The 18,451-nt window shown below is 41.1% G+C and overlaps 1 protein-coding gene across 1 annotated transcript in view; it reads right to left on the bottom strand.

The window, feature by feature from the left end:
- Positions 1-2,014: 2,014 nt before the first annotated feature.
- Positions 2,015-18,451, bottom strand: part of ufl1 (UFM1-specific ligase 1) — a 22,421-nt gene continuing 5,984 nt past the window's right edge. The window contains exons 7-19 of the mRNA XM_028605446.1: positions 12,387-12,445; positions 12,153-12,299; positions 10,554-10,729; positions 8,640-8,819; positions 7,732-7,858; positions 7,320-7,442; positions 7,012-7,132; positions 6,754-6,920; positions 5,912-6,042; positions 5,254-5,334; positions 5,078-5,163; positions 3,705-3,885; positions 2,015-2,870 (exon numbers count right to left, since the gene is read on the bottom strand). Of these exons, the coding sequence (XP_028461247.1) occupies positions 2,652-2,870; positions 3,705-3,885; positions 5,078-5,163; positions 5,254-5,334; positions 5,912-6,042; positions 6,754-6,920; positions 7,012-7,132; positions 7,320-7,442; positions 7,732-7,858; positions 8,640-8,819; positions 10,554-10,729; positions 12,153-12,299; positions 12,387-12,445 (1,798 nt within the window). The 3' untranslated portion in view covers positions 2,015-2,651. The remainder of the gene's footprint in view (positions 2,871-3,704; positions 3,886-5,077; positions 5,164-5,253; positions 5,335-5,911; positions 6,043-6,753; positions 6,921-7,011; positions 7,133-7,319; positions 7,443-7,731; positions 7,859-8,639; positions 8,820-10,553; positions 10,730-12,152; positions 12,300-12,386; positions 12,446-18,451) is intronic.

Here is an 18,451-nt window from a genome sequence, read left to right as displayed (position 1 = left end):
TGTTGGTATGAATCATATTGGGAGAGTAGGAGGCTCTGTTTTTGCATCTCTCATTTTAGAATGAAATTCCTCATTTGACTTCTCTGGCTTGCCAAAGCTGGAGGCCTCGGTGGTAAAAACAGCAAGTGAAAAGAAAGCAAAAGAATCAGTCCTCCGTGACGAGAGGCTTGTTTCTATGGCGACGTGGAGCATGTGCTTGTGTGTATGATGACCTCACACATATTCATATTCTCCCGAGCAGCCTCTTCCTCTGCCAGGCTGTCTGCCTGTGTCTGCCTCCACTTGATTCTGTGTTCATCTTGAAAACGAGAGAAATCCCCAGCTCAAGTTTATTTAGGGAGGAGATTTTGAATTCCCAGTGCTGCTCATTGGATTTCATAGAAATGTAGACATAGCAAAAGGGGAGGCTGATCAATTCTCATCAGGGAATTTGTCTTTTTTTTTTTTTTTTTACAGCATTAAAAGGAAATATATCCACAATATATTACTGACCTGCTTTGGAACAGCCTCCCATCCCACATTAAGACCTTTTTTCACTTGCTTTTAGCTTTTTACCGCTAGACTTATCTTTTATTTTCCTCTACTGATCTTTAATCTGTTGTTGATTTTACGTCCTTCTTCTCTACTTGACGTTGGTGTCTTCATATCAGTTGTTTCGTATTACATTTTGTATTGTTGTTTGCTATTTATGCAATATGCGATAACGTTGAATATACCGATAACAATTTTACTCGCGATAAATAAACAGATACCATAATGTACTGTTCTGCATTTCTGCTGCTTTCAGTATTCTGCTTAAATACAACAAACTGCTTGTTGAATTTAAAACAAATGAAATAAAATCTTTCTTGTATTGAACAAATAGAAAACTGAACTGAATATAAAAGGCAGCACTAAAAAAAGAATGACAGTTACATTTTAAAGTGCAGTTTTTTACGGTTATTTTCTCTCAACTGACAAAAAAATCTCTTCACGATACATATTTTGCACCAGTTGATATTGATTAATATGATGATTGATAAAAAAAAAAGTTACTTTGTGCAACCCTATTTGCCATGTACATTTTATCTATGTAATGTCTTTGGAGGCAGACTTCAGACTATCTGCCTTGGTTGTAAAGCACTCTGGGTCACCTTATGTTGTCTTATGTGCTATATAAATAAAGTTGATTGACTTCAAATCAAGCACGTGTTCAATCGTTTCACACATTCGTTACATTTGAATGGTTTTCAGCTGATTAATATTTCTTTTTTGTGTGTCTCGAGCCACATGGTTCCCCTCTCTTCGGACACACAGAGCGACATTAGCGTTCATTTACGTATGTGGCCACCTCACAAATGCTAGTCCAATATTTGATCTTTTTGGCTGCCAAATGCTCCGCTATGTTGACCAGCTCGTTCACGTGTCAAACTCAAGGCTCTAATCCTGCCCCTCGAAATTTTGGTCCGGCCCGCAAATCAACTGAGGTGCATAACACATTTTTGGCCTGCCTGGATGTGCGCTAAACCAAAAAAACTCAAACCGTAATTATGCGATGCTCAAAGCAGAATGTGGCAGATTTGCCGACTTTGACACTCAGAAATTCCCACACAGCCGGTCAGTTTGCAAATTCAGGCCCGTGAAACAGTTTAGCTTGATTCGCTAAACTCTATGATGGCTAAGGAACTCTGACTGGTTTAGGGCTGTATGTCGACCAAAACTGTAGGTGAGAAGGCTATTTGATATAATAATATGAAGATATTTGACCTTTTCTGTTAAATAAAAGCATGTCAATAAACTCTACAAGTCTGGCCCTTTGATGTGATTCTCACTTTCCAAGATGAGTTTGACCCCCCTGAGCTAGTTGCGAATTCTGTCTGTCTGCATCTGATAAACCCACTGTAAGCCATTTGTCCAGCACCGGAGCGTGTCTGCCTGCTGCTATGGAAACCAGGTTGAGGAAATTAGAGAGTTAACCAAAACATTCAGGTTTCTCATACGATATCAACCTTTACAAATAAATACCTCAAACACATGAGGAAGAGAAGAGCTTTAATGAACGCATGAAAATCAGAACCTCATTGAGGACTTTCATGTTAATTGGGGTTTACAGGGAGACATCCCACACAGGAATTTCCTTTAATAATTTAGAATGATGTCCACATGGATACATCACGGTATTGCCAGCTGATCTAGCAGGGTTAGAAGTATTCATCTGAACATGTAAGACCATAAAAAGATTAATTAGGGTTCCCTCCCAGTGTATTACAGGTTGGCCCACCAGGCCTAAGTTGCCCCCCCACCAGGCCTAATCCACTGGGAATTATTCATGTATTTTTAAGACATTTTTTAAACTACAGTTACATTAGGGTGGCTCGGTTGTAAACTTAGACGTAGTCATATTTTTTCAAATCTCCAGTTAGCTTTTAGCACTGACTTAATGTAGGGCTCTGTCTTATAGCTTTTTTAAATTCTTAATTTTGCGATTCTGTCCATGATTCTGTTATCACTGAAACTATTGGACTCTACATTAAAGCTGCCATCAGCCTGGGACTGGCCCCAGCCGGGCCCTTGTCAGAAAAAGACACTTGCCACCAGGCCTAACAACTTTTCTGGGGGAAACCCAGTTAATCATCCCTCAGTTCCAACATTCATTCCTCTAATCTTTGGGTTCAGTCCTCTGTGACAGAGGTCTTCTTCTGGGACAGTATCAGGTCCTTGACCTGTGGAGTCAGGGCCGTGAGCTGTGTGCGGACGCTCCGAGCCTCGTCGTCCTGCTCCGCCTCGCCCTCGCCCGCCGCCTCCTCCTGCTGCTGCTTCCTGCTCTGACTCTGGCTCACCAGCTGCTTCACCACCAGGCTCTGGTACGCACACAGCAGCTGCTGCTGCTCCTGCAACGACACAGGCACACAAACATGTCAGCACCTTAGCATTTAACCCTTTAACTCTCCAAAACAAACGCACACCGCAGCAGATGGTTACCGACAGCTGCTGAGTCTGAAGACCGGATGGAAACAATCCTGAGACAAAGCAGTGTGTTGCCAACATTTGGTGAAGCATTCAGACCACACCGAAGCACAAATAAACATGTCTATTATAACTGAGCTAGGGCTGCACTGTTGGAGGTCTTTATGGAAATTCACACCTGTCTATAGGTATTTGACCTTATTTGCCTAAATGAGTTGAATGTTTTCTGCGTCTGAAAATCTTTCCTCTGAACTGGGATGAAGTGTTGAAATGGATCCAAAAAAAAAGGAGCACAACATGACCATATTACAGTTAAGAGTGGCTGACTGGGTTGTTGATCAGTAATTTAATAAAATAATAATTTATACTTTTTATCAATCCCCAGTGGGGAAGTTTCAAATTGTTGTTTGAACACACTACACACATGTTCAGGACCTATACATGCACAAATGGACAGATGTCCGAGTGAGGGGGGGGTGTGTGTGTGTGTGTGTGTGTGTGTGTGTGTGTGTGTGTGTGTGTGTGTGTGGGGGTAGTAATATTGTCAAATCATAGTTTAGTTGCATTTTTTGAGTTGCTATAAATGTTATTGTGTTAAATGGCCAGAGGTTATCATCTGGTACGGATTGGTAATTGTAATTGAATCGAAATCGTATTGTGACAGACGTTAAGAAATTAGCAAATAACGTATCGTATTTGTATAATACTGTATCGTACCCCTAACACTGATCAGCAAACAGAGTGAGTGTCGGACATACCGCGGGTATTCGGCCAGTGAGCGTGCCGATGATCTGAGGCACGCAGCGTCCCGGAGCGTGCAGCATGCTGTGGGTGCTGCCCTGAAACAGCAGCACGCTGGCCAGGTGGAGCACCAGAGCAGGGTCCTCCGTCTCCTTCAGCTGCTCACTGAGAGCCTGACGGTGCACGAACAGGGCCTGTCTGGATCAATCACGATCACAAAGGAGTTTATTGCTACAGTAGTTACACTGCGTGAAATTAGACTTGGTGATAGGTTAGGTGCATACATACACAAAGAAACAATGAATACAGAAACAAATATATACAAACTAGCTGTAGAAAGAAAAGAGGCTGAATTGGTTAAGTGCAGAATGCAAAGAAATATATAGTATGTGCGATGGGCAGATGTAGAGTCCAGGATGAAGGTTATCTGGAATGTCTGCAAGAGCTTAGTAATGAAATTGTCAAATCATATTTCCGTTGCTTTTTGTGAGTTGATGCAAATGTAACAGATTGCGTTGAATGGGCGTATGTATCAGTCGCAGGCCGCTGAATTGAATCAACATCCTATCGTGGCAGGCTTTGTGATATCAGTAAATATTGTAGCGGTGTCCAAATAATCAATATAATATCGTATCGTGATAAAACACGTGATTTACAGCCCTACTGATTAAATACTGAGGGCACTATCCTGCAGCCGGGGCAGCGCAAGGACCGACCCAAGTCTCTTTGCTAGTTTAAGACCGACCCAGTTGTCAGTTTCCCGTCCAGCGCCCACATCGTTTAAATAGCAAATGCACCTGTGGCCCATGGGCGTGCTGGTCTTACAGGGAGGTGTGTTCAGGTGCATTCTGAGAGTATTGCTATCTTGAGGCAGCGGGAAGTGATCGCACCATTGACCAACAAAAACCTGACTTCCTAGACTTGTGCACAGCGTGTGCACACTATGCTTGTTACACACACAGGGACGCACAGCAGCACACACACATGCAGAAGATTACAAATAAATATATTACTATGTGAAATAGTATTATGATATGATTTGCTCGCGTGCTTTCACTTCACGCACATGATCAGTTTTTTCTCCTGAACATCTCTCCTTCCTGCTTAACAAATCCTCCATCATAACAGCAATGCTCCAAGGTCCAAACGCGCCTGGCTTTTAAAGGGAATGGGAGAAGATCTCGGATTAGTTTATTGCATGTTACGCCCAAAACACACCTCTGATTGATAAAGACACTAAGAACAACCCTTTTGAATCATGAACCCGGTGCACGGACCCTTTTTTCCGCCGTCAAACTAGCAAAAGTGGATTTGGACACGCCCTAAACACACCTACTGTAGATTGTTACAATAGGGCCCTAAAAGTCAAAAGAAAATGAACTTCCATTACCTCTCTTTTTTCTTGTCCGCCTTCTTCAGCATGAAGCCACACACCTCTGCACAGATCTCTATGTTGGTCAGGAAGTCTTCGATAGTCTGGGAACAAGTCGCCACCACTCTATTTCAGTTTCATCCTCCAAGCTACAGCGACCAGCTGATGATGTAACTGACAGGAAACATACTCACTTTGCCGTTCAGGCAGTTGTGCAGCTTCATGAGAGGCCCTTTAGTCTCCTCCGACAGTTTGCCCAAAATCTTCACTCTGACCTGAGGCATCACATCAGAGACACTCACGATCAAGTCCAAACTCCAACAAGTCGCACGGTGCATTTCAAACATGGACTGCACACGTTCCTAGTTAACTCCATTTGAATGGGATCTCAGCTCTTGGTCTCTGCAGCTGAATCCCATAATTTAAGGCTAGCGAGAGAAGCTATGTTTTCATCTACTTATGGAATTATCTGAAGTTCCCTAAAAACATTAATGTGAACAAAGCCTAAGGTGAAAGTGTGTTTCCATCAAAAGGCTCCGAAGCGAATAAAAACCTGCGTGTGATGACGTCACATGCTGTTTTGCGGTCAAATTGGTATATGAAATAGCATATTTACGAACAAAGTTTTGCCAAGATCGAGCCGTCTACCTACAAGTGATTCATGCTGCAAGTTGTAATAGTGCTTATGTGCCAGCTGATAGCGACTTATCAAGCAATAATAAGACAACGATGCTATCAACACATCGCTATGATGATGCAGTTGCACGGAAATGCCAGACATTTGATATGACTTAATTTGCATAAAAACACGTAGATGGAAACATGGCTACATGAACAGGAAGTGCTTGTGACCTCGTTGGTGATGGTGCTGGGGTTCTCCACTGACATCATCAAATCAGCAGCCAGGAAGTTGACCAGGATGTTGGTGACATCTGAGCACAGGGTCTTCAGGATGTGCTTGGCAATGTGGACCTGGGTATCATCTGCGTGATTAAATAATGGCCATGAAGTAAGGTGGTGTTATGTTTCGTGTTCCACACCACAAAACAGTGGCGGGGTAATAAAAAAAAAAAAAAAAGATGCCTCCCCTTCAATTCCGCCTACTAGCAAACTACAGAAAAATGCCTAAAAGCTTCCGAGTGGTGATATTCTCCACCAGCAACGTAAAGAACCCAGAACTTAAGTTTTTATAAGCTGCTGACCCAAATGAAGACAAATGTGGATACAGTCATGAGGAATCAGCAGAGAGAATGGGAAGACAGCATCATCACACTTAGTGAATAATCTGTCCGACGTTACGTGTGTAGCTTAACTTACAGACATATAGCTAGATAGATAGTTAGCTAACATTTAGAATATTTGACTTCACAAAATGCTTGCTTTAAACGTAACGCCAGACATATCGTTAGCTTAGTGTCCCTCGCTGGTTCCTCATGTCTGTATCAACTTTAGTCTTGTAGAAGCTCCGTTTTTCGGGACAGCAGCTTATACAAATTTCGGAAACCAAAACTTGCCCACGTTAAATTTGGAACCGATGAGCGGATTCAAAACTAAATTTTCCAAACGATTCCAATAAAAAAACAATTCCACTGGAAATCGTAATTTTTGAAACGATTCTCGATGCCCAATCCTACTATATATATGTATTGTGTACCGATCATTTGTCATGAGTGAGAGACCGCAGCAGGATTTACCAGAGAAGAACTTGCAGCCCTTTTCAAAGAGTCGGATGTTGTTGTACAGGCTGGAGATCTCCTCCTGTAGATCCTTCATGCTCTTCTTCTTGTTGGCCCTTGATGGAGAGCTGGTGGAGGACATGAACACCGTCCGCAGCACCTCCTGGTAGGCATTATTAAGAGGCCTGCAGAGATATTAACAGTGACAGAACTGACTTATTGTTGCCAAGTGTGAGCAGTGAAAAGAGAGACTTCAGACAGAAACCTCTGGGTTACCTCACTAAATGCTCGGCCAGCTCAGAGAGGATTTCTTCGGGGCAGTCGCTCACTCTCTCCTCTAAAACGGCTACGATCTCTTCCTGGGCCATAAAAGGGGCTGCAGTCTGTTTACTGCGATCTTGGCAAAGGTAAAACACATGCTAATTAGTCTCACAGGGATACTATGGTTACTTTTGTCTTCCATAAGAAGAAACCAGCCATAACGCTCCTGTTAAGAGTAAAATGCCTCAGTGAACAGGGCTAATGTGCATATGGAGACATGACGTCCCAGTGAAGATAGAATAGCTCGGTGGCTGTGACTGTACTTTGCTGTGACGGGCCGGTTTCCTCATCGCTGTCCTCATCTTTCCTCCCTTTCTTCTTGGTTTTACGAATCCGGATCTCTCGGGCGTTGCCTCCTCCACCTGATTTCACACTGCCACTGCCCTCTGGGATACAAGCAGTTAACAGATGATATATAATCAAACAACAAATACACTTCTTCACATTACACAGATAAGGTGAAGGTATGCATCCTTTCAAAAAGAATCTAAGAACTGTCTGCTGAAATGGTGCAGGGATTGAACACCACTGAAACATTTTAAACAATGCAGATTTAGTTTACATCTCTGTTAAAGTTGTTATTTAGGCGTTACTGCCCTCTACTGTTAATCGTGCATGTGGCTGATCTCAGACGAAGTGCCCCGACACGCTTATTCCACTTGCAGAAATGCCAACCTGTAGCCTTCTTCCTGCGCTCTGCTTCTCTCTTTTCCTTTTTAGAAGTTGCTGAGCTCTCCGTCAGCATGGATGCTTGCTTCAGGTCGTCTTCAGTTATCAGAAACACTGGATTGTTCTTGACTTCCTGAAAGCGACAGAAGATAAAAAAAACAACAACTGTACTTTCAAAGTGTTTTAGACTTCATTTGGATCTCTTACTTATGGACTCCACACAGGAGGTTTCTCTGGAGATGTGATGTGTGACAAAGGAGGCTGTATAAAGCTGGTGCTGTCTGGGTCTGTCCGGACTTTCTGCCTGTTTAATGGAAGTTTTTCTCGCCACTTTTGCACCAAATGCTTGCTCTTGGGGGGATTGTTGGGTCTTTGTAAATTATAGAGTGTGGTCTACACCTGGGGTTCCCAACCTTTTTCGTGCCAGGGACCGGTTAATTGTAAATTTTTTTTTTTTCCAGGGACCAGTTGTCAATTTTAATGCCTCAATGTCAAGATGCATGTTTTTTTTTTTTTTTTACATAGACTGCTACTGTTTACCCAGTGCTTAATCTATAGTATCGCCCCTTCACGTGCAGCACACTCTGCGGTCCGGTCACATACATACGTCCAGAACCAAAGAGCCGCTAAGCGATCACAACACGTTTTGATCTATCTAGGCTATTTATGGTTTATGTTTTGGATAAAAAAACATGACTGTTTTAGCACTTCATAGGAAAAGAAACCTAAAACCTTAATTTTGACCATTATTTTGGAAATATTTCAAGGCCCGGTACAAACGGGTCCACGGACGGGTAGCAGTCCGGGGACCGGGGGTTGGGAATCGCTGGTCTAGACCTACTTTATCTGTAAAGTGTCCTGAGATAACTCCTGTTATGATTTGCCACTATAAATAAAATTGAAGTGAATTGTACCTTCTGAGCTTTCTGCTGCATGGCTTCATCAAATAAAGAGAGGCAGTTGCTGAGGAACTTCTCGCTGACAACGACCGTGTCTCCCAGCACCCTGGCGGAGGACTGGACGTTGGTGTTTCTCATAGCCTGGCTGATCAGCATCCCAATGTCCTCCAGTGACAGGCAGCTGGGCAGAATCGGCTAAAAACAGTGAAAAACAGAAGTAATATATACAGTGGGGAGAACAAAGTATTTGATGATTATCTGTGTTTTTTGCCCCCAACGGCGCCTTCCAGGCAGCCGTTGGGAGGCACTGGTTATGGTTATGGTTAAGGTTAGGGTTAGGTGCCTTGAAGGCAACTCGCAGCGTTGCCTGGAAGGATCAGTTGGGGGCAAAAAACTCCATCAAGCGTATTTGATACACTGCCGATTTTGCAGGTTTTCCTACTTACAAAGCATGTAGAGGTCTGTAACTTTTATCATAGGTACATTTCAACTGTGAGAGACGGAATCTAAAACAAAAATCCTGAAAATCACATTGTATGATTTTTAAATAATTAATTTGCATTTTATTGCATAAGTATTTGATCACCTACCAACCAGTAAGAATTCCGGCTCTCACAGACCTGTTAGTTTTTCTTTAAGAAGCCCTCCTGTTCTCCACTCATTACCTGTATTAACTGCACCTGTTTGAACTTGTTACCTGTATAAAAGACACCTGTCCACACACTCAAACAGACTCCAACCTCTCCACAATGGCCAAGACCAGAGAGCTGTGTAAGGACATCAGGGATAAAATTGTAGACCTGCACAAGGCTGGGATGGGCTACAGGACAATAGGGAAGCAGCTTGGTGAGAAAGCAACAACTGTTGGCGCAATTATTAGAAAATAGAAGAAGTTCAAGATGACGGTCGAGCTCCCTCGGTCTGGGGCTCAATGCAAGATCTCACCTCGTGGGGCATCAATGATCATGAGGAAGGTGAGGAATCAGCCCAGAACTATACGGGAGGATCTGGTCAATGACCTGAAGAGAGCTGGGACCACAGTCTCAAAGAAAACCATTAGTAACACACACAAGGTCCCCCTGCTCAAGCCAGCGCATGTCCAGGCCCGTCTGAAGTTTGCCAAAGACCAAACCAGAGGAATGGGAGGAGGTCATGTGGTCTGATGAGACAAAAATAGAGCTTTTAGGTCTAAACTCCACTCGCCGTGTTTGGAGGAAGAAGAAGGATGAGTACAACCCCAACTGCACCGTATTGAGGGGAGGATGGATGGGGCCATGTATCGCGAGATCTTGGCCAACAACCTCCTTCCCTCAGTAAGAGCATTGAAGATGGGTCGTGGCTGGGTCTTCCAGCATGACAACGACCCGAAACACACAGCCAGGGCAACTAAGGAGTGGCTCCGTAAGAAGCATCTCAAGGTCCTGGAGTGGCGTAGCCAGTCTCCAGACCTGAACCCAATAGAAAATCTTTGGAGGGAGCTGAAAGTCCGTATTGCCCAGCGACAGCCCCGAAACCTGAAGGATCTGGAGAAGGTCTGTATGGAGGAGTGGGCCAAAATCCCTGCTGCAGTGTGTGCAAACCTGGTCAAGAACTACAGGAAACATATGATCTCTGTAACTGCAAACAAAGGTTTCTGTACCAAATATTAAGGTAATTAAGTTCTGATGTATCAAATACTTATGTCATGCAATAAAATGCAAAATAATTACGTAAAAATCATACAATGTGATTTTCTGGATTTTTGTTTTAGATTCCGTCACTCACAGTTGAAGAGTATCTATGATAAAAATTACAGACCTCTACATGCTTTGTAAGAGGGAAAACCTGCAAAATCGGCAGTGTATCAAATACTTGTTCTCCCCACTGTATATATATGTAACATTTTCTCCATGAATAGTGCATCGGGTAAAGACAGAGCTGTGCGAGCACCTGAATGTCGGTCCATGTGGCGGAGTTGACAGCTTCCTCGACAGAGGCCTCCACCTGGTCCACCAGAGCCTGACCCACGCAGGCGGCTCGGAGGAACAGCAGCTTGTTGGACTTGAAGCGCTTCTTGATGTAGCTGGAGGGGTCCGGGATCCCCAGTCTGACCAACGCATCAAACTCTGCAGAAGCAAGACGTCATTACTTTCATTTAGACAACAATGCATACACATCCCAGTGCTACTCCAACCCCCACGTACACACTCGGACAGTAAAGCCATGGACTGGAACCTCCACACAACGTTCCTCCCCGTGATTTAAGACTACCTAAGTCTCCCTGAACTAGGCCTATACCCATTTCTATTGAGCTTTTCCAATGACGTTTGTCGTCATATTTTTTTAATAAAAACAAAGTGATTTTTTTGATCAAATGAGTTGTAAACTGTAAAGGTTTAAGAGCTGAAATAGATTTAGTGTTAGATTGTGTGGTTGTAGAAATGTCATTTATGGTGCTCTTGGTCAACACTGGTGGGGCCTCTCTTTATGTGGCAGCGGGGGAGCAGTGAGCATTTTGGTTTTCAAAGGCTAAACGGCAACAAATATGGACTGAAGCAGAATTTGTCGTTAGACAAAAAAAGCATGTTGTGAATTTTGGAAATGATTTTCTTTTCTAAATAAATCCTGACTTTTGGACTTTACAATGTTTTTAAGCCAAGGACCTCTTAACTGAAAGAGAGACAGAGCAGGGACCCCCTACTACATATATTGTATAAAATCAAGATGCATATTAAACTGGGCCTACAATAACCTGTAGGGCAGCCTAAAGTCGTTATACATACCCTTTTTGCATAGAATACTAAACTATTCAAAAATATAATAATTGTTGGAATGATTTTATAAATCATGTTTTAATGTTAAACATACATGTGGCACAGTGAATCTTTAGGATGAACTGTATATATGTGTGGCCTGCCAGTAAGCAGTGGGGATTTATATTTGCTGATACAGTTGTGGTAATAAGTTTACACACCCATGCTAAAGTTGACTAAAAAGAGGAATAAAAAAACATCTTTTGATAAAATTGATCTTAATCCCTTAATTAAAAAAATTTAGGGAAAATCCAACCTTTAAGGACACCAATTTTCTTTGTGAATGAATAATGTATTGTAAATAAATAAATGTTCTACCTTAAAATACTTTATCAGGATGCATAGTATCCTGGATCCATGAAATAACTGGCCTTTAAAAATAAACATCTGCCTGATTGTTATCCATGATCAATAATCACATTAATTAAAGATCTTCTAATTTTATAAAGAATCTTAAAACGGTCTGCTGAAATGGTGCAGGGATTGAACACCACTGAAATCTTGCAGGTTTAGTTTACATCTCTGTTAATGTTTTGTCGTTACTGCCCTCTACTGTTCATCTTTTATATTGAGAGATTAAACCAGTGTTGTGATATCCCTTTATTCAGTCCTGTGGGGAGAAACATTTTGTATTGTGATGGAATTGTAAAAGTGCCTACACAGTCAGAGGTTTAAAGCTGAAAAAAAGATAACAGGATGGAACAGAAATATGCAAATAATAATTTGAAACCCCTACCTAGATAGCCGTTCTGCTGGAGGAAAGAGTCCACCCAGGCGTTCTGCGTTTTGGCATAAATATCGGGGATGTACACGGCTTTGTCCTGCCGCCCTCCAACCACGCTTCCCTTCAGGCGTCCAGTATTCACCAACTCCTCCAGGACGGCTGGCAACGACAAAAGCCATCACAATATCAGACACAGAGGCACGCCTCAGCCAATCCAATACACAACGGTCATATGTCTCTCCTTACAGTACAGAAGATGCTCCTGAAATCCAAATGTTCCAATCATGCTGCTGACAGGTGTCGGCCTGCAGAATAAAGTAAACAGGAGGGCATTAAGTGTCAAATACAACACAATACAAATAAGGCAAGGCAAGGCAAGGCAGCTTTATTTATATAGCACATTTCAGCAACAGGGCAATTCAAAGTGCTTTACATAAAACATTAAAGAGCAGTTAGAAAACAATTAAAAAAAAAAAAAAAATAAGAAGGACATTGGGCCTCATTTTCATTTTCTTATCCTAAATCTCTCTCATTTTGTTGGTCAACAGTGCTCATACAAGGGTTCCAAGTGGGATTCCCTAAACTCTCTTAGCTGCACAAACATGTCATAAAACACTGGTTTCAGCCTGATGGAAACCACGTGTTCAGGAGTATTTAGTTTGTGAGATAAAAATGTAAAACATGTTTGGTAGGTTTTTAAAATTATGTATATTTTATGTATATTTGTTATCTTGCTATGAATTTATAATATAAAATATATGATACATATATATACAAAATATATAATATATACAGGAACTATTTAAAGTTGAATGAGGGGTGGGAAAATAAGCTTCGGCTTCATCCCGCTCCTTTTCGGACAGATTGAACATATGGTTTGTAACACTTTATAGATATTGTTTTTCCTTTTGGTGTGTTGCTTAAGGCTGAGCAATTTTATCGATTCTGCGATATAAATCGATATTTTTTCCCCCAAGAAAGTATCGATTTTTATGCCGCGAGTATCGATACATAAATCCCATTCAAATCCCCCGTGTTTACCCCCGTTCACGTTGCAGGAAGAGCGATTTGGTCAGCCAGCCGCTAGTGTCGTGTAGAGCACCAACGTCAACTGGCCCGCCGCCAAAGCTTTTAGTCTGGCCCCCAGAGTAATCATGAATTCACAAAATGTAAAGAGGAAAAAATGCGTTCTGTTATTTATCATTTCAAGCATTCAGAGCAAAAACCCAGCCCCCTGTATTTACATCTCTATTCACATGCCGGGATTCTCTACAGCGATGACCGAGCTCCACACACACGGCTGAGCCGAGATGTGTGTGTGTTAAAGGTTAAAACACGCAGCACCTGACTGGGAACGATACAGAGTTACCAACGGCCGCTGGGGCAGATGGGTCCGTGTACGTTTTGATAGTTAGTTTTTTCGTTTGAACCACAAAACAAAATAAGGAGAAACCAGCTGTTTTTCGTTTGTCGTTTCAAACCAAAAACAAAGAAATGGTAAAAAAAAGAGCCGTTCTCCGTTTTTGGTTTCTGAATCCAAAAACAAAAAACGACCAAACCAAATTCAAATAACGGTCCGATTTTGTTATTTTGAAATTCCTTTTTTTATTTCTCCGTTTGAATTTATACATTAAAAGAAAGACAGGCTGGCCACGTGACCCGGAAGTAATAGTAAATAATGCCTACAAAAATAAAATCCAAGCTTTTAGAACGGTCATAATATGCAGCACTAACGTTATACCAGAGTAACGTTAGAATAAAAAAAAAAATCAATCAATAAATAGGCTTATATAACCTGGACCGAAAGAAATATGTTAGCAACAGTAGTTTATTACAGTGATTTAATATCGTGCCTATCCACGTACACATCACCAGTCACGTTTAATGAGCGCATGCATTGTTTGGTTCAATACAGTTGGTTTAGTTAACCTAGAACTTATTGTGTGTGCAGAGTTGTTACTGTTAGCACTATATTATATAATTAAATTAATATTTAATGTGGTTTCCACCGTAATGGACCAAACTGTTCCCCCTTTCTACCAGCAGGGTAGGAAGGTAAATATGGTGCAAAAGGTGAGAGCTTGTAGAATACAATGTGAGAACTTGCAGAACAAAAAATCTGAACTTGTATGTTAAATTTGCACTTATATATCACACATGTGATCTGAATTTGAAGTCGCAGAAAAAATATTCACAAATGTGTAGATTGATATTTGCATGAACACAATGACAGCTGCAAACTTGTAATGCAACATTTACTCGTGTACTTTATTTCTTTTTACTCGGTTCATTTTCCATCACAACCACAACTCAGTGATTACAACCTATCACTGCAACTTCACATATGTGCTCTCTCGCATCACAAAGTGGGAAATCTGCGCCTCGACTTTTGCAACACTTCTTGAGATACATTTGGTGCAAAACTAATTTGTAACTGGACTGTGGCTGTGGAGCTCTGAGCCAACCGAACGGGGAAAGCAGGGTTTCTATCGCCAGATGAGGGACGACTCTGTCCGGCTTAAGAGCTAGCATGGAAGCTTAGTGGAATAGCAAGCTAGCGTTAGCCAACTAACCAACCAGCCTGCTTCTAAATAAATACCTTTTTATTATCTTAACACTTTTTAACAGTCAAACTGAAACACTGGCGGTGAGCTCCAGGTCCTGCAGCCGCAGACGGACCGTCATCAGTGGGGATCGGCCAGCGGAGCAACGTTACTATTATTGCCAGAAAGCTTCGCTGCCGACCTCGACCTGCAGTCGACGTCTTCGTGAATATCTTAACTCATTGCCGTCACCTTGTAGGCTATGAAGCGCGTTTTTTGAAATATCATGCACTATGGATAATTCTGCCATTTTTATAGGTAGAACAGCATACGTTTTCCCATTTATATCATGTTTCTATTGTGGAAAATGTCGTTTCACTAGGTTTTTACGTGGGTTAGGTCACTGCACATCCAAATAAAGTGCCCTTGACAGCCAATCAGTTGAGGATAACGGCCTAGGATAACGGGAAAACTCACCGACGTATAGCCCAGCAACAATCTATCTAAAATAACACATTTTGGGACGACCATTCATGATATGTAGTAAAATATTTAAGTTGTGGGAAGTTTATATGGCTTAACTGTATGTTTCATTCGTTGTCGTCCCCCATGCTGTTCAATCGTCCCGACCAGGAGGGACGAATGAAACATTAGGCTACGCACGCCACACTTACTGTAATAATTCCTGAACAGTATTGTTCAAAGCTGAAAATGCAACTGTATTTGACAGAGGACAGGTATGTTGCTAGTGACAAAATATTAGCTTTCAGTGCGATATGATCGCTTTGTAAATTACGTTTAATTAAAAAGTATTTAAACTGTTCCGGCTCTCCCCTATAGTGCTAACAGTAACAACTCTGCACACACAAGACGTTCTTAGGTTAACTATTACTGCATGCGCTCATTAAACGTGACTGGTGATGTGTACGTGGATAGGCACGATATTAAATCACTGTAATAAACTACTGTTGCTAACATATTTCTTTCGGTCCAGGTTATATAAGCCTATTTATTGATTGATTTTTTTTCTTCTAACGTTACTCTGGTATAACGTTAGTGCTGCATATTATGACCGTTCTAAAAGCTTGGATTTTATTTTTATAGGTTTTATTTACTATTACTTCCGGGTCACATGGCCGGCCTGTCTTTCTTTTAATGTAGATATTCAAACGGAGAAATAAAAAAAAAGGAATTTCAAAAAACCAAAATCGGGCCGTTATTTGAATTTGGTTTAGTCGTTTTTCGTTTTTGGATTCAGAAACCAAAAACGGAGAACGGCTCTTTTTTTTTTTACCGTTTCTTTGTTTTTGGTTTGAAACGACAAACGAAAAACAGCTGAATCCGTGTATGGTTTAATCCGTGTATGGTTCGTTCATTCATTTTTCGGTTTTCAAACCAAAACAGAAAAACCAAAAAATTTTATGTTTTCTTCGTTTTTATGTATTAAAAACCAGAACAGAAAAACAGAAAAACCAAAACACAAAAACCATGTGTTTTTTCTTTGGTTTTTCGGTTATAAAAACCAGAACGGAAAAACACACACACGATATTCTCTGTTTGTCATTCTAAAACCAAAACGGGAAAATGGAAAATCCCAGAAAATCCGCCCTTTGATATGGCTCTGGCGGGGTTCCGGCAAGATGGCGGGTTGAGCAGGAGTGTTTTTCTGAGCTCTTCACTAGCTAGTAGTCCCAAAGTATAGTTAGAAGTTGTTGAATGTCCACTCTGAAGTGTGGTAATGGATCCGAAACGTATCATTAAACCAGCAACACTTAAAATGGATCTGATGTTAGGTCTTCTGCCTTGAACCCAAGACGTCGGCTTCCCCGAAATAAAATAAACGTTTCCATTTTCTGCTTTGCTCTCAGGTGGGAGATAAAACTGCGTCTGAGTGGGCGCGCGGAGGAGCAGATGAAACTGGGTCTGATAGTGGGCGGGCTCACATCTCCTAGATGACCAACCATTATTATAATCATTAGAAACAGAAAGAGAATATTGTTTGTGTTTTTCAGTTTTTTCGTTCTGGTTTTTAAAACAGAAAAACCAAAGAAAAAACACATGGTTTTTGTGTTTTGGTTTTTCTGTTTTTCTGTTCTGGTTTTTAATATAATATAATGAATGAACGAAACATACACGGATTCAGATGAACTCACGCTGGTCTCTTTTCTGTAAATATGCTACAATTAAACCTTCGTGAGTAGAAAGTCAATACTTATCAATGCACTCACCTGTGTAGACCGGCATAAACATGTAGAAAGCGATATTTCAATCTGCTCAGTCCACCGCGCTGTTTTACGCAAACACAGCTCTACTCTGCAAATAGCGAATTTTTACAAACAAGCTAAAACAAAAGCTGTCGGTTTGTAGTCTAACTGTTTATCTTAGGTTGCCGGGAATCTGGACATTTTGACAAATTCTTGTAAACCTCACTGCTGGCTGAACAAACCAAACCCTCCGCTGGAGCGGACAATCTGGAGCTACTTAATATGCACGTGAATGACGCGATCGTTATGTTCGAGTGATGATGATGATGGCTGTATTATTTTGCAACAACATCGTTTCATTGCAAATGAGGCATACATGACGAGTGCATAGCCTGCTTATCAGTCCATTCATCATTAAAGCTGGGCTTTTGGCTTTTCCACGTCAACTTTTCGCTTCAGCCTCTTTGACAGTGACATGTTTACCTGACAACAGCCTTTCTTTTTGCAAGCATTTTCCACCAATCAGGATGCTGCATACTACAATAATGTTTCCATAATCACAGACTTTAACCATCACTTCTCAGTGAACTGCCTCCTAGTCTGAGATCTTTTTCTAGTTAAAGAGCCAGTTTCCATGTTTTTTAGGAGTTTGCTCACACTAATACATGTTAAAAAATAGTAGCATTAATTCAGTAAGAAAGTGAAAATTTCGAACAAGAATAGGCGTATTAGGTATAAATTAATTTTATTTTCTTTATTTGAAAGTTCGGCCGCCAGAGTGCTTAGAAAAATTCTGAAAAAAATGTAGTTGATGATCCTTGCTGTAGACTCTCTGTCCAGTCAGACATATATTGTGTAATTGATGTTTTCAGTTCAATTAATTAAATCCAAGTAAATGGAACACTCACAAGATGTCACCAAAATCACTCGGTCCCCTTTAAATCTTTCAGAAAATGATGTAAGTGTATCGAAATAAATCGAATCATATCGAATCGTATCGTTGAATATCGTGATATATATCGTATCGTGAACTGAAAATCGTGTATCATATCGTGAGATTGGTGTATCGCTACAGCCCTAGTGTTGCTACGCACTTATTGTGTTCTTATATTGTATTTTTTTGTGCGAAATAAAAATAAAGAAATAGAAAATAGAAATGGGCAGATTAGCATAATTGGCACTCCTAAAACTATATAAGGCTGCCTGTCCAGCTCAGAACAAGTTTTATTCACAGAAATATAACCAAGAGTAAAAAGAAGAAGGAGCTTTGGGTCCTGGGGTCAGAAAAAAACAATCAAGTTACTGTTAGTATTCATATTAGTAGACATAAATTAGAAAATATTAATGGAAGTGTGGAACACATACAATATTATTTTTTTTTTTGTTGGTCATTTTAGGCCTTTATTAGACAGGGCAGCCTGAGACGTGAAACAGAAGAGAGGGGGAATGAAATGGAGCAAAGGGTCGCAGGTCGTAACCAAACCCACGGCCGCTGTGGAGAAGACTGAGCCTTTGTACGGACATAGATGTACATACTAATACTATTCAGATTGGGCAATTAAAA

Source organism: Perca flavescens, chromosome 18 (assembly GCF_004354835.1).
Source record: "Perca flavescens isolate YP-PL-M2 chromosome 18, PFLA_1.0, whole genome shotgun sequence".
Lineage (NCBI taxonomy): Eukaryota > Metazoa > Chordata > Actinopteri > Perciformes > Percidae > Perca > Perca flavescens.
This window is presented reverse-complemented; position numbering and strand designations above follow the sequence as displayed.